At 48.3% G+C, this 16,047-nt stretch overlaps 1 protein-coding gene across 3 annotated transcripts in view; it reads right to left on the reverse strand.

Moving 5' to 3' along the window:
- The window catches only part of CDK8 (cyclin dependent kinase 8), a 174,290-nt gene extending 169,325 nt beyond the window's left edge, over nt 1-4,965 (reverse strand). For all 3 annotated transcript variants that reach the window (XR_007772205.1, XM_050937266.1, XM_050937265.1), the window contains exon 1: nt 4,572-4,965. Coding sequence is in view for 2 of the 3 variants with exons in the window: in XM_050937266.1 (XP_050793223.1) it covers nt 4,572-4,699 (128 nt within the window). In the remaining variant the exon portion in view is untranslated. The remainder of the gene's footprint in view (nt 1-4,571) is intronic.
- Nucleotides 4,966-16,047: the final 11,082 nt, after the last annotated feature.

The raw sequence follows: 16,047 nt of genomic DNA on the forward strand, positions 1-16,047 counted from the left end.
TACAAATAACATGTTATTTTGATACTTCTGCTAATGTCTTAACAGAGAAACAATTAACATTTACATTTGAATTGCTATCACTGGATTTCAGAGTTAACAAAAACATAATTGGGACAGCTCACACTTGCCTTGCAACTGTTTGTAGCTTCAAAAATTCAGGAAGACAACCCTGTTTTGGTTTATATTCAGAAGATTCCATGCAGCCATGAAGGCGGCAAACATTTTTTAATATGAAAAATTTAAGTTCTGAGTACAATTTTGCCGCAGACAATGCATTCCACAGCATATTTGGAATTCTGGCTGTACCACCATAAACTGTTATTCAGATGATCTCGAACTAAGCAGGTTCAGGTTGTGTCAGTACTTATGTAACAAACCTCCATGGAATTAGATGCTGGTGATTCGGTAAATGATAATCTCTTGACTGACTCAGTCCTGAATAAAAGCCCTCACACATTATACTAGAGGGCACAGCACAGCTAGAGTAGCTGTCTCTGGGATGTGGCATAAAACCTAACATGACCTCATCAAGTCACTACTAGAAAGCCCATGACACTTTTAAGAGAGTAGAGAAGTTCAGCATTTGTTTAGGACACCAAGGTTATTACATTCTGCCTACCAAAAAAATATTCCCTTGACCCAGATCCTAGATCCAACTAGATTTTTATTTTATAATTCCTTTCCTATGGTTGTGATATATTGCTGTTTAAACCGCTATATTTCATCTCAGAGGTGACTGTGAAAGCGGTCAGTGAGAATGACTGGTGAAGCAACTGTCATAGCATTTTAGAAGAAAGGTGTCCTAAATATAACAGATCATTATTGCTACTACCAGACTGATGTAAAAAAATTCAGCCAGAGCCTTCAAATGTATAGTATCATATGTTGGCTTATTAAAATTAGTTCTGTTTAATGTGTTCATGCTGTTTTTATAAAGTACTTACTCGTGAAAATACTGGGCATCCATATGCAGAGAACTTAAGACATCTAAAAAAAAGAAATCTGTTCCCAAATATTTAGTTTTCTTAGTTTCAGAAAATGCCCAGAGTTAAAAATACTGAGATTCTTACAATTGCACATTTATGCCAGTAAAACAATGTTCCTTTTATTAAGTTAATACAACAAAAGTCATATTTCATATTTAAATTAATCCTTGCCGCTCCCGAATCCCAGCAAAGAAGAACACTGATTACACATTGGTTTGAATATTTATAATTGTACCATGTGATAGGCAATTAAACCAAATCAATGAGCCACTTCAAAGGCTCTTTTTTTCTTTTTGGAGGGGGGGGGGAGAATGGAGGAAAGAAAGGAAAAAAAGCCGCAATAGAACAAGGTAGAAAAACGTATAAAGCAATATGTCAAATACCTTTATATTTTTCTTCTGAGGACTGGGAATTTCAAAGAAAATCCTCTTTTAAAGATCATGTTTGAACAAAATTAGTTAGACTTTTTTTTCTAAATGCACATTTATTCCAGGGGGAGGGATAGCTCAGGGGTTTGAGCATTGGCCTACTAAACCCAGGGTTGCGAGTTCAATCCCTGAGGGGGCCATTAAGGGAACTGGGGTAAAAATCTGGGGATTGGTCCTGCTTGGAGCAGGGGGTTGGACTAGATGACCTCCTGAGGTCCCTTCCAACCCTAATAGTCTATGATTCTATGATTCTGTATTTCAGGACAAATGTATTACAGCCAGCAGTAACTCCAGACAGTAATCTCTTAAATGTCATCACAAAGACTGACGATTCTGCTGAAAATACTACTTTTAAAACATGTATCACAAGTAGTATCAAATTTTAAATTTCCTATCACTGCAGAGGTCCAATATCCTTCAAGACTACAAAAAAAATTCCGAAGTAAACATAGAAGCTAGTTGCAATTACCCTTCAACACCCGAGGCTCTGTTCTTGAGGCTACAGACTGGCATTCCTTTTGAAAATAGGAATGAAAAGAACACATCACCAACTTGAGAAATGTTTGCTAAACAATACATATCCAAAACAGTGGAACAGCACTTGATTAAAACTTTGTTAAATAACTTTCACCTATATTTCCACTACAGCTGTCAAGATTTTGCATTGTTTCTGGATTTGAATGTTTCCAAATCATCTTCTAGTAAAATTTTCACCACATATTCCTAGGCTGTAATGCTTAACTTTACTGAAGTCAACAGTTACTCATCTTAGTAACATTAAGCAAGTGCACATTTAGAGGATTAGGGACATAAGGGTCAGGAGGATCAGACTCTATTTCCAAAGTCCAGTAAGACAAATGCCACAAGAAAGGACTGTTTTTGCGAGTAATATAGAGTTGCAGGATCAGATTTTAAATCTAAAAAATAAACAACATATTAGGTGGTCCACACCAGAAAAAACAGATACTGTAAAGATTATGCCAAGGTCGTTTTAAGCATGCTTAAAATTCTCTTTAAAATTAAATATTAAAGAAAGTAAGCAGTTTCCTTTACATAAAGTTCTCTATGTAATAATGACGTTAGGGTGACCAGATGCCCCAATTTTATAGGGACAGTCCTGATATTTGGGGCTTTTTCTTATATAGGTGCCAATTACCCCCCACCCTCATCCCGATTTTTCACACTTGCTCTCTGGTCACCCTAAATGACATTAGCATTTAGATGAGGATACAAGTACATAAAACCAAGCCTAATAAATTTTCACCCATAACTAGCAAGCAAGTTTTTTATCAGTTAGTTTATTGAATATAAAAACATTGCCACTTTAAATGGTTAAAATGCACCATCATGACATTCATGGGAAAATTACCAGTGACAGACTAATAAAGTTATCCCAAGGCGGTGACAGAAGGGAAAGAGAAAAATCAGAGATGAGAATTGAGATAAAGGGAACAACCCAAACACTGCTAAAATTTAGGGGAACAGTGAGAATACTGAGCTCTGCAGTTCCCATATCTCCTGCTCCCCACTTCCTACTGCTGTGCTATTGAAAAAGTGATGTTTTGCTATGGATTAATAAATCCAAACGACAATTTTCCATATGTATTGTTTCAACAATTTTTTACAGATCACTCCATTTTCCTGTACCTTCATCTCCCAAAAACTGTACTATGAATTGGCCACAAAAATAGATCATCTTCAAAAATGTTTTAAAACCCTTCAAAGACTAAGATTTCAATCATAGGAGCAACCAGCAAAAACACTCAAAATGGTGACTAGCAATAATAAATCAGACACAAACCCACCATGAAAATTAAATCCAATCCCACAAAAGAGATGGTGGCAGACTAAGGCTTTTCTAATGTACAGCCACTTACCCAGAAGTAAAGACCTTAAAAGTTCATATGGATTTGTTTTCACCCAAAGAAAATTTTCCACTCAAAAGCTGCTAATACTAATATGAGACAACAGCATTAAGGTTAGGAGAAACTGTATTTTCATCTGTGACTGTTCTTAACAATGACAGATAGAGACAAACAGAGTAAGGAACAAGGAGATGGTTAAGGCTAAAGGAAAGAGAGACATCCACAGAGGGACAGAGCGAGGGGAAACAATATTAAGGGTGCAAGGCATAGAAGAGGGGACAGAGCACACAAACAGAGGGCTACTGGGATATGGAAGTCATGGGGGAATATCGGTGTGGGGGACAATATGACGGGGACAGTGAGACAGCATGGGATGGAGGCAGTGGAGGAAAGGGTACAGAGAAGCAAAATGTGATAGGACAGCATATGGAAGGGCACAGCTCAGGGAGCCGGACTGAAGTCCAATGAACTGGGGGCAGAAAGGCAACATGGAACTGGGACAGGACACAGACGGAGAGGAGGGCAATGAAGAAGGACACTGACGTAGCCAGGGGAAGGTGATGGGGGGGGGTGATGTAGCCAGTACAGGGACAGGGAGGCGACAGGGGACAATGAGGCAGCAGTGATAGAGGCAGGGTGCAGACACATGGATGACAAGGGGGGCAATGAGGCAGGAAGGACGGGGGTAGGCTCCACGCACACAAGAGGTGGCAGGGAATAATATAGCAGCAGAGATAGGGAAAGGCACAGACACAGGAGAGGTGACAGGGGTCAATGAGGCAGCAGGAACGAGGCAGGGCACAGACACTGGGGAGGTGGCAGCGGGGGTATAATATGGCAGCAGGGACGGGACAAGGCACAAGAATGTGGCGGGGGTCAATGAGGCGGCAGAACGGAGACGCGGAGGGGTAACACGACAGCAAGGCGGGGGCAGGGCGCAGAAACAGGGCGGGAGATAACACGGCAGCAGGAACGGGGCAGGACGCAGACGATGTGGCGGGGGTCAATGAGGCAGCAGGGCCGGCGCAGGACGCAGACCCAGGGTGGAGGGGAGGAGGAAACACGGCAGCAGGAACGGGGCAGGACGCAGACGATCTGGGGGGGGGGGGGGTAATACGGCAGCAAGGACGGGGCAGGACGCAGACATAGGGCAAAAGGCCAGGAGTTAATGAGGCAGCAGGGCCGGGGCAGGAAGGGCAGCAGGAGGCGGGCTGGGGGCGGCAGGCACGGCCTGGGGATGGCAGGAACCTGGGGGCCGGGGCTGACCCACGGGGAGCCCCCTCCTCACTCACCCGTCTTTCCGCTTGGCTTTGTAGACGTGCCCGTAGGTGCCTCTCCCCACCTTGCAGCCCTCGTACTCGAACAGGTCCTCCACCCGCTCCCGCTCCCCGGTCAGCTTCACCTTGAAGTCATAGTCCATCTTCAGCGCCCGCCGCCTCCGGCCGCCTCACAGCCCGCCGCACTGCCGGGACCAGGGAGGAGGAGGCCCCGCACCAGCGATACGGACCATCCAGGGGGAAGCCGGCGGCGTGAGGGCTGCTCCCTCCCCTCTCTCGCCCCGTCTCCTGCCGCTCCCTCCCCGCCTCAGCCAGGCAACGGCACAACAGCCGGTATTTCACCCGGAATACGGCAGCGCCGCTTCACCGCACTGTTGAAAAAGCGTCGCAAGCCGCTCTCACAGCGATACCTCCCCAGCAGCAGCGACTAACGCACCACGTGGAATCTAGCCGGCTAAGAGCGCCCAGTCCAGCTCCGGGCCCGGCATGCATTGCGCCGGGGGGGCGGAGGAGGGGGTTTGCATGCTGGGAGTTGTAGTACAGAATTTGTTAAATGCCTCGCCTCACATCCTGGGAGTTGTAGGGGCTGGGGGTGGGGGTGGAGTTATACCAGGAGACGTAATTGGAGTGGGGAGGAGTAGGGCAGATCAATGTGTAGTGCTGGGGCCTTATTTTGGAGAGCAGTGGCAGTGGAGGACTGCATGATGGGGCTGTAGTTTGGAATTGGCAGGGTGAGGTCACATCTGGAGTATTGTGTCCAGTTCCCCCCCCTCCCCAAAAAAAAAAGGATGTGGACAAATTGGAGAGTCCAGCAAAGGGCAGCAAAAAGATTAGGGGGCTGGGGCACTTGACTTACGAAGAGAGGCTGAGGGAACTGCGATTTTTCAGTCTAGAGAAGAGTAAGGGTGGATTTGATAGCAGCCTTCAATTACCTGAGGGGAGGGGATTCCAAAGAGGATAGAGCTGGGCTGTTCTCAGTGGGGGCAGATGACAGGACAAGGAGCAATGGTCTCAAGTTGCAGTGGGGGCAGTCTAGGTTCGATATTAGGAAACATTATTTCACTAGGAGGGTCGTGGAGCATTGGAATGGGTTACCTAGGGAGGTGGTAGAATCTTCATCCTTAGGGGTTTTTAAGGCCCGGCTTGACAAAGCCCTGGCTGGGATGATTTAGTTGGTGTTGGTCCTGCTTTGAGCAGGGGGATTAGACTAGATGACCTTCTGAGGTTTCATCCAACCCTAATTGTCTATGATTCTAAGGAGGGGTTGCAGTGGGGTGCTGTACACTGGTGACTGTAGTTTGGAGGGTGGGTCCCTGCATGCTGGGGGGTGAGGACTGTAGTTTACAGGGGGAAGGGGTCAGGTGTGCATGCCAGAGGCTGTAGTTTGGAAGGTGGGTCACAGTGAGGTGCTGCATGCTTAAGGCTGTAGACTAAGAGCCAAGCTCAAAGTGTCTCAGACATGTAGGTAGTGCGCTGAAGTCTTGAGAGTGAAATCAAGCATTGGAGCATAGGAGTCACAGTCAGCAGGTCCTTGCTGGCCTGGCAGCCTGTTGTGACTCACTAGGCTCACTGTCTGTGCCGTGACATGTGGGGCACAGAGCACTCCTCTGGCAGAACCCAGGCTAGTGGAGAGTGTGCTGGGCAGTAATGCCCACCTGCACACCCCATTTTTACTGGGAGCTGTGATCTGCAAGGCAGAGGCTATGGGGGCCTCAGATATAGGGAAGAAGGTCTGCAGGTTCAGGTTTGTGGATACTGTGGGATTTGGTGGGTGGGGCCTTTCCTAGTTTGCCTCCCTTTAAGGTTTGGGGAAGGGTCTGTAAGGAATTGGAGGAGCACTGCAGGCTAGGGACAATAGGACTGCCCATGAATTATGTTATGTGCAGGATTGGGCTCTAAAGACTTGTCTTCACTGCAAAATTAGATTGTTTTAGAGCACAACTTTGAGGAGTCATCTTAACTAGCACAATATATTTAACATTGTCAGCTTAGTTATGGTTAACTATGGTTTCAGTAGCATCTACCCCACATCAGCTGGGAAGATGTCAAACGAGACAGTTACTGTCTATATTAACCATGAAGTCACATTTAACATTTTCATTCATACAATTCCTCACCGTTGTATTCTAACACAACCTAAGTTTTTTAGTGAAGACAACCCCTATGTGTAAATGCATAGGTAAATTTGGACCACAGTCTCTATGGTTTCAACCAAAAAAATGCAGCAGTATGCTCAGGGTTGTCCCCAGCTATTCTGGGGCCCTATGCAGGGCCCCGATGGGGAGAGGAGGTAGGCCTCTGCAGGGGGGAACCACCTTCCAGCACTCACCAGCGGCATAGCCGGGCCGCTGCACTTCCCACCACTGCTAAGTGCAGGCCCAGCCCTGCTGCGGTCCTCAGGGTGGGAAGAGATGGAGCAGGGTGTATGCTTTGGGGAAGGGATGGAGTGGCGGTGGGGCAGAGGCCAGAGGGAAGAGGCAGAGCAGGGGCTGGAGCAGCACACAGCTGTGCAGAGCACCAGGAAATTTGGTGCCCTACGCAGCTGCGTACTTTGCGTATGGGTAAGGACAGCCCTGAGTATGCTTAATGATAAATCTGTGCCTTTTCCCAATTCCTTTACTCATGCTGAATAGAAATTTACTTCACCAATAAACCCATCAAAGCCAGTAGAATGATATGCTATGTAAATTCAATAATGATATCAGAATGTGGCAGATAGGCACTAGAACTAGACTAGCCATTCTTCTGGCATTTCTTCTGGTCATGCATATAATACTGTTCCCCCACATTTTATGTTTAGTGTACTGTATTGGTTATAATGCATTTTGAAGTATGTAACTCAAGAGTTAAAAAACAAAAAAATCAATTAGACACCACTGGAGTCCATCCTTAAAAAAGTCACTAGATTTTCTGGAACCTTCTGAAACCCTTGATTTTTAAGTTATCCACACAAAGATGGGTTTCTGAAAACTAAGGAGCTGTGACAAGGAGACAAGAGTTAGGGCAGCTCTACACTTAAAAAGCTGCAGCAGCACAGCTGCGCCATGTAGCACTTTACTGAAGCTGCTACTACATTGAGAGCTCACATCAGCACAGTTGATCCAGCAGTCGATTTAGTGGGTCTGGTGAAGACCTGCCAAATTGACAGCAGATCGCTCTCCAGTCAACCCGTTCTCTACCCCAATGAGAAGAGTAAGGTAAGTTGACGGGAGAGTTTCTCCTGTCGACCCCCCACACTTGAGACCCTGTGGTAACTTGACCTAAGGTATTCACATAGCTGGAGTTGCATAGAGTAAGTTGACTTATGCTATGTCTACACTACTGAAGTAAGTACTGAAACAAGAAGCAATTGCAGTGCCACGCTTGGCAAGAAGAGGGGTGATAAGACAGGTACACCCTGTGACATTGCATCAAAAAAAAAAAAAAAAAAAAAAAAAAGCACACTGCTTCTCATAGACTTTAAGGCAGGGGTAGGCCAACTATGGCCTGCAGGCCTGATCCAGCCTGCCAGCTGTTTTAAGCTGGCCCTTGAGCTCCCACTAGGGAGTGAGGTCTGGGGCTTGCCCCACTCCAGCAGGGGAGCAGGGTCGGGGGCCACTCCACGCTGCTTCCGGAAGCGGCAGCATGGCCCTGCTGTGGCTCCTATGTGTAGCGACAGTCAGGCGCTCTGCTCTGCATGCTGTCCCTGCCCCAAGCGCCATCCCCGGAGCTCCCACTGGCTAGGAACTGCAGCCAATGGGAGCTGCAAGGACAGTGCCTGCAGATGGAGCAGCTCACAGAGCTGCCTGGCCGTAGCTCCACATAGGAGCCGGAGTGGGACATGGCTGCTGCTTCTGGGAGCAGATTGAGGTAAGTGCTGCCCCGAGCCTCTCCCTGCACCCCAACCCCCTGCCCTGATCCCCCTCCCACCCTCCAAACCCCTTGGTCCCAGCCCAGAGCACTTCCTACACCCCAAACTCCTCATCCCCAGACTCACCCCAGAGCCTGCATCCCCAGCCAGAGCCTGCACCCTACTCCCCCTGCCCCAGCCTGGAGCTCCCTCCCACACCCTGAACTCATATCTGGCCTCAACCCAGAGCCTGACCCCCTCCCACACCTCAACCCCAATTTTGGGGGCATGTATGGCAAGCCATACAATTTCTATTCCTAGATGTGGCCCTTGGGCCAAAAAGTTTGCCCACCCCTGCATGTACCAGAGGTGGCTGTAAAGATTTGCCCATCTGCCCATCTCTCTGGCTTGTCAAATATTTATCATGCTAATTATCTGGGTGCAAAGTAAATCAAGTCAAATGACAAGCCAGTGGCAGAACTGGGAATATAATCCACATCTCCTTCTTCTCACATTAAATTAAGCATTTTTAAACTTATTTAATAATTAAACTTAACAGCACAGTGAACCCTATACCTTATCCAATGTCTCTTCCCATGCTCTCTACTCTTTATTAGAGTGTTCTGCTGACTTTGTAGTGATAAATACATAAGGACTAGATCATGGGTAGTCAATTAGTTTGTCAAGGTCCAGACTCCAGGGAAAATTTTTTTTTTTAAAAAAAGTTAATAAAAAAGATTTCAGCATCTGTTTGAAAGCCGCTGGCAGTCTGGAGTTAGCCCATGATTCACCTATGACTATCCCTGGACTAAATTGTGAGCTGCTTACATGGATAAGCAGCTACTCATAGAAGTAGTCCTATTGAAGTCAGTTGGACTACTCATGTGAGTAAATACACAATCTAGCCTTAAGTGATTAAGCACCAATCCTACAAGGTGCTGCACATGCTCCACTCCTACTGATATCAGTGGAAGTTGAGGGCCCTCAGTAGATCAATTCACTCTACTTATTTGTTGGTGTATGGAAGATATTGCACTTCATACCAGATTGATGTTTTTGATTCTTCTTGTCTTCATCAGCTGCTTCACATTAAGTGTAGGGTTAACTTTCTACTCCCAGAAAACCAATGCCCTGTCCACGCCCGGCCCTTCTGAGGCATGAGGTGAAATTAACTGGCTTACAGTTACAGCAGCTACAGTTACTAGAGCAACTCCATAATTCTCTGAGTTTTGCTGCCCTCTATAGACTACTTATTTTTCCAAGTGCAGTAGAACCCCTATTTTACAAACTAATTGGAGATTGAGAAGTTCATAAAATTGAACATCTCATAATTACAACAGGCATGGCATATACATTGCAGTATGCTGCTCTCTATCACTTTCTGGAACTTCAGTGATCTTCAATGCACTGAAGGCATTGGAATGGGAAGTGGATGTCTGTTTTTCATCAACTTTCATTAGGTGACTTTTTTCCAAATCAGGAAAAATGGTTAGTGTAACTAGTTGCTCATAATAATTAAAAATCAAAGCTCTACTGTAAAGTACTATATTGTGGAAAATATCATTACAGTAAATATCTGGGGAAATCGTATGGATTATTAGAGAGACAAAGTGGGTGACGTAGTGTCTTATTGGCTCAGTTTATGTTGGGGAGAGAGACAAGCTTTTGTGCTTACACAGAGCTCTTCAGGTCACTGAAGAACTTTCAGGCTCTGAAGAAGAGTTTTGAGTAAGCCCAAAAGCTTGTTTCTCTCACCAACAGAAACTGACCCAATAAAAGACACTACCTCATCCACTTTGTCTCTAATACCCTGAGATCAGCACAGCTACAACTCTGTTAATAACTAAAACAACTACATGTGCATATTGGAAGAGAATACTGTAAATAATTTTCCTGTATTGTTGGAGAGATCAGTCTGATTAAGAAATTAATTTAAAATTGTGCAGTAAATTTGGGGATAGAACTATGACAACCAAACTAATTTTCTTAGTAGCTTTTTCTTTTCAATGTGAGTTTTGTGTAAGGAGAGGAAGCAGGACAGATCCAGGAACACTTTACACTTCTTCACTGTACCCTTCCAACATACCTTTCCCATCTTCTGGAGGAGCAACTGCCAGGAGAGGGTTTGAGGGAAGGAGACATTTTGATTTGACTAAAGGAAATTGATGTGTGAAAAAACTGATGATGGTAATGAATTTCAAGTAGAATTGAGTCACACTGGGAGAAAATGGATTGATTATGTATGTTGAGGCAGGTACATCGATTTTTATTCTGGATGGAAAATTGATTCTTATGAATGTTACATTTTGGTTTGTCTACAGGTGCAGGAAATTGAGAGAGGGTGGCAAATTGCTATTGAACGTGGTGAAGAAAATAAATATGTCTATGAAGTGCCACATCCCATCTGCTGCCCAGTAGATTCCCTTGGTGAGAGGGGAAATGTGTTGTGCTGTCTGGACTGGTTTGGGATTGTGAGTGCCTACCTTACGGCAACTGTTAAATAGCAGAGCACATACTCCAAACACATGGTATGTTCTGTAACTAGATTTCACTAACCCAGTAACAAATGTTAATTCCGGAAGCACTGTACTAGTCTTACCATGGAGTCACAGATAGTCCCCTTGGGCATTCCAGTCTATTTTTCCACCCAGGCAAGCTGGACCTAGTGATAGTTGATGCTAGACATCAAAGATTCAGGTTTCTTCCAGTCCCAAGAGACCAGTTCAATTTGTACTGCAGATCTCACACCAAAGACAGCACTTGTAGCCAATCCTATAATAAATCCTTAGTTTAGTAAACTAGGAAGAACATAGTGTTATTTACAGGTTAAAACAGGCAACATGTATACACAAATTAGTTACAGTCTATGGTTTTAAAAGGTGACAGAATTGTAGTAATCTATTAGAACTAACCCCAGGTTGATTGATCCTAGGGATCTCTGCTTCTGTTCCACAGTCCCAGCCCCATGAGAGTCCAAACAGCAAAGAAAAAAATTCTTTGGCCCTGATTTATCCCCTTTTTCCAGCATTCAAGCTGATGAGATGAGCTTTCTTGCAAGTAGCACCTTCATGGGTGTGAGAGGGCAGTTAACCAAGTCTTTGTTTAGTGATGTTCCACAATGGCCCATTTAATTTTGAGAGTCCTCCTTGATGGGCAGAGGACCATTCCTCCTGACTGGATTCACAGGGCAAGCATTTTTATAGTTATAAAGCAAAATTTACATATCACCTTATAGCATATGATAGAGATTACATGTGAAGTTAATGCATGCAGCAATTTACAAGCATTCCATAGAGTCTAAATGCTAAATACACCCTTATAAGTACAATACCTATCTTGAACAACACTAACATGCAGGTGGGCTGGTCTAGTATCTAGCTATGAATTTGTCAGTGCTCAGCTGACTCCTACAGTTTTGGCAAGAGCTGGCACCTGATCTGCCAGCATCACAATCAACTATAAAGGTTCCACAACCAATTTGCTGACAGATTCCCTTGCTGGGAGAAGTGATCTATGAGATGGCCTCAATACAAGGAATAGTCCCCACTATGAAAAGTTTAGGTAGCTCTGTGCCTGTGCATAGGAAACAAAAAGCAAAACTAACTAGGAATTGACAAGTTTCATAAGGGATACCATTTCCTCTATTTTTGTAACTCAATAGTTATCCCACAAGAGAATAAACTAATCCCGAAGTCTGTCTTCTAACAGGGAGCCCTATTTCCCTATTAATTGGCCATCACACAGCATCCTCAGCTCCCAGCCCCCTTTGCTCCCACAGCCGGTAAAAGCTGTCAGGGTGGGGGACCCAGCTCTGTGGCTGGCAGAGCCCTTTGGAGCAGCTGCTGCAGGGGGAGCCCTCCCAGCACACAGCCCCTAGCTATTCCCATCCTTGCACCCAGGGCCGGCTCCAGGCACCAGCACAGCACATATGTGCCTGGGGCAGCAAGCCGTGGGGGGCGGCCTGCCAGTCACTGTGAGGGTTGCGTTTCTGCTGGAGGTTCGCCAGTCCTGTGGTTTCGGTGGTAATTTGGAGGCAGGTATGCTGAAGGCGTGAGACCGGTGGACCTCCCACAGAACTGCCACTGAATCCACGTGACCGGGGCAGACCTCCAACAGAAACACCGCCAAAGGCTGCCTGACTGCTGTGCTTGGGGCGGCAAAAAACAGAGCTGCCCCTGCCTGCACCCTGAGCTACTCCCCTGCATACAGCACCTCACTACACCCTCCCTGCACCCTGAGTTACCCCCTTGCCCTCACACAGCCCCTAGTTACTCCCTCTCTGCATCCTGAGCTGCCCCCATGCCTACCTCTTTGAACTGAGCCCCCCCCCTACCTTTGATTTATAATTTTGGTTGCACACACACATCCCTCCAACCCAAACAGGCAGGTGGCCTGCTGAGGTGAGTAGGTGGGGAGGTGACCTCCAGCCCTGGACCTGCCGTGCAGAGCTGGCTCAACCCCTGCTGGCCCCTGCCCACCCAAAATAGAAGTCACCTACACCTATGCCTGAGCCCCCTCCCCCCCCCCGGGCCCTGGAGTTTTTGTAGCATGTTGGGGGAGGGCTCAGAAAGAAAAAAGGTTGAGAACCCCTGAAATAGAAGACAGATTGTGGGGAAGGAAGAGAAACAAAGGGCAGAAAAAAGTCATAAGTCCAAAAGGTGAAGAGACAGAATCAGACTGTATAGTCCAAAATGCTAAAATCCCAACCTTCAATCAATTTGACATGCTCAAACTCCTGTGCCCTGGCACACCCCACTAACTTCATTGTGGCATCACATGGGCAAAAATAATTCACCTTCCAAGACTGCAGCCTAACAGCATAGAACTAATTGTGCAATGACACTGATTTCCCACCATGTCCCCAGCACCAGTGGGAATGACGGAGAGGTCTGCCTGCACCAGCTGGCTGATGCATCAGAGCTGTAGCAGCTCTGGACAATGCAGTAGTACCAACTCAGTTTTTATTGTAACTCCAGTGACTTTTGGGGCATTTTTCACCTGTCTCATGAAAACATGGTGAAAGGTTGTCAACTCACAAATTTCCTCTAAGCCCAGGTCTACTCTGGCAAGGGGGTTGACCTAAGATACGACAAAGTTGCATATCTTAGGTCGACTTACCTGGCCACGAGGACAGCAGCGAGTTGACTGCTGCCAGTCCCCCGTCGATTCCGCTTTTGCCTCTCACGAGCTGGAGTTCAGGAGTCAGAGAGCATGATCGGGGATCGATTTTATCATGTCTACACTAGACACAATAAATCGACCCCCAATAGATCAATCACTACCTGCCGGCAGGCAGGTGAAGACCTGCCCGGGCACCATCTCCTTTTACTGCTCATGGGGTTGAAGCCAGCAAGATAGACTGGGAAATAGTGGCCATCTTCATGTGGAAGCAAGGCTGGCCTTGGTAAAGTTGCCTACCACTTCTTATTGTTTTCAGTGGGAGTGAAGCCATGTCCATAGGCAAAATGGCTGTCACCACTCTATAGTCAGAGTGTTGAGATAGGCACTGTGAGGAACAACAGAGTCACTCTGTGAAGGTGGATGGGAAGAATGAGTGGGAACAGGAAGCAGATTTATGGGGAGGCCGAGTGGGGTACAGAAGACAGTCACAGGAAAGGAGGGGATTGGCTGTCAGCTCCCCTAGCCTAGGGACATAGTGGGTCAGGGGAGTGCCTTCTGAATAGCCAAGGGAAGGCAGTCTCTCACAAATTGATTGCGAGTTACAGGATTTTGGCCTCTGCCAGAGGATCTGTTGCACAGTGCTAGAAAGTCCTCCAATTTTCAGAGCTGGGTAGAGCTATGTCTGAGACCTGCTCTGCTACTGAGACTTGCCTTCAGTCTAGAGGAATATCTTACCTCACCCACCTCGTCTCTCAAATATTCTGGGACTGACAGGGCTACAAGAATACTGCATATGGGCACTGGATGGCAGTTCCCTTATCTTGAGGTGAGGAGCGGGTAAGTGGCATCTCCCCATGAGCAGCCAGGGAAAGGCATATATAGCATGCCCCAAACTTTGATTAATATCAGTTTGAAACATCAAACACATCAGCAGGAGTTGTGGGGAGTCAGGAGCCCAAAGTCTAAGGAAAAGTCATGAGCTGATGAGATCTTTAAAATCTGGGAAGGGTGTCCTCTGGAGCCAATCCACTATGTCAGGGGTGGGGGTTCACCACCTTTCACCTACTGATAGGATTGCCAACCTTCCCGGTTTTGCCAGGAGTCTCCCAGAAGCAGGCTCTATCTCCCAGAGGCCACTGAAGCCAAACCGGGAGATTTTAGGTTGCTGAAAGTCTGGCGGCACATTGAGGCTAAGGCAGGCTTCCTGCCGACTCTGGCCCCATGCCACTCCCAGAAGTAGCTGGGGCCAGCATGTCCCTGCAGCCCCTGAGTGGGGAGCAAGGGGTCTTTGTGCACTGCCCCTGCCCCAAGCGCCAATTCTGCAGCTCCCATTGGCCAGGAACTGCGGCCAATGGGAGCTGCAGGGGCAGTGCCTGCAGGCAGGGCAGCACCGTGCCCCACCCAGGGATCTGCTGGCCTCCTCCAGGAGCAGCATGGTGCCAGGGTAGGCAGGGAGCCTACCTTAGCCCTGCTTCGCTGCTGCCCAGGAGCTGCCTGAGGTAAGCACCACCCAGCCAGAGCCCACACCCCTCCCCAACCATCTGCCCCAGCCCTGAGCCCCCTCCCAGAGCCAGCACCCTGTACACCCTCCTGCACCCCAACCCCCTTCCCCAGTCCTGAGCCCACTCCCACACCCAGACCCCTCAGTCCCAGCCCAGAGACCCCACCCCAGCCCGGTGAGAGTGAGGGGAAGAGGAGCGACGGAGGGAGGGGGCCTGGCACGAGCAGGGCGAGGCGTCGGAGAAGGGCCGGGACTCAGCCAAGGGGCAGGATGCGGGGCAAGGGTGTTTGGATTTGTGTGCTTAGACAGTTGGCAACTCTATTGAGCTTGCTGATAACCTTTGCAATAACCAGAGGACGGAAACAACTGGCGCTCAGGCGCGCCCCTCCGCCCTGCTCCCATGCTACCCCCGCCTCCCGGCTGCAGCCCCGGCCCCTCAGACTCCCTCTCACGTGCTAGAACGGCCAGCGCGCGGGCCGCCCGGGGGCCTGCCAGAGGCTATGGGCAGCGGGAGAAGAGATTCACCTGTGCGCATGCCCAGGGCGGCCCCGTCTGACTGCGGAACACTCGTTCGCTGCTCAGTGCGGCCACCCGGACAAGAATCATCGCTCCGCCTCCAGCGCGCGGGGCTGGGGAATCGGCTTCTTTCCGGCGCTGGCGGCGGCTGCTCGGCGGCGAGGGGTGAGCAGGGCCGGTGCGTGCCGCCACCCCCACGCTGGGACCCCGGCCCTTCCGCCGGGCTCGTCTCCTTGCCCTCGGCTCAGAGGGCGGCTCCGCGCAGCGGGGAGGGGGTGTCGCCCCGGCCAGGCCCCTCTGCAGCGTCCGGGGTGAGCAGGGTCCCAACTGGGGCTGGGGAGGAGAGACAGGGCCCACCTCGCCCTGCCGCCGTTGGTCTCTGGCCGCGGCCGTGACGGGTGATTGGAGAGGAGCGGTGTCAGTCACCCTCCGCCCTGGGTCCGCTAAGGGTGCCGGCCCTAGGCAATGGCTGCGCCGGCCAGGGGGCCGCGGGGAGCGTCAGAGCCACAGCCCGGACAGAGTGG

The sequence above is a fragment of the Gopherus flavomarginatus genome, chromosome 1 (assembly GCF_025201925.1).
Source record: "Gopherus flavomarginatus isolate rGopFla2 chromosome 1, rGopFla2.mat.asm, whole genome shotgun sequence".
NCBI classification, from domain to species: domain Eukaryota; kingdom Metazoa; phylum Chordata; order Testudines; family Testudinidae; genus Gopherus; species Gopherus flavomarginatus.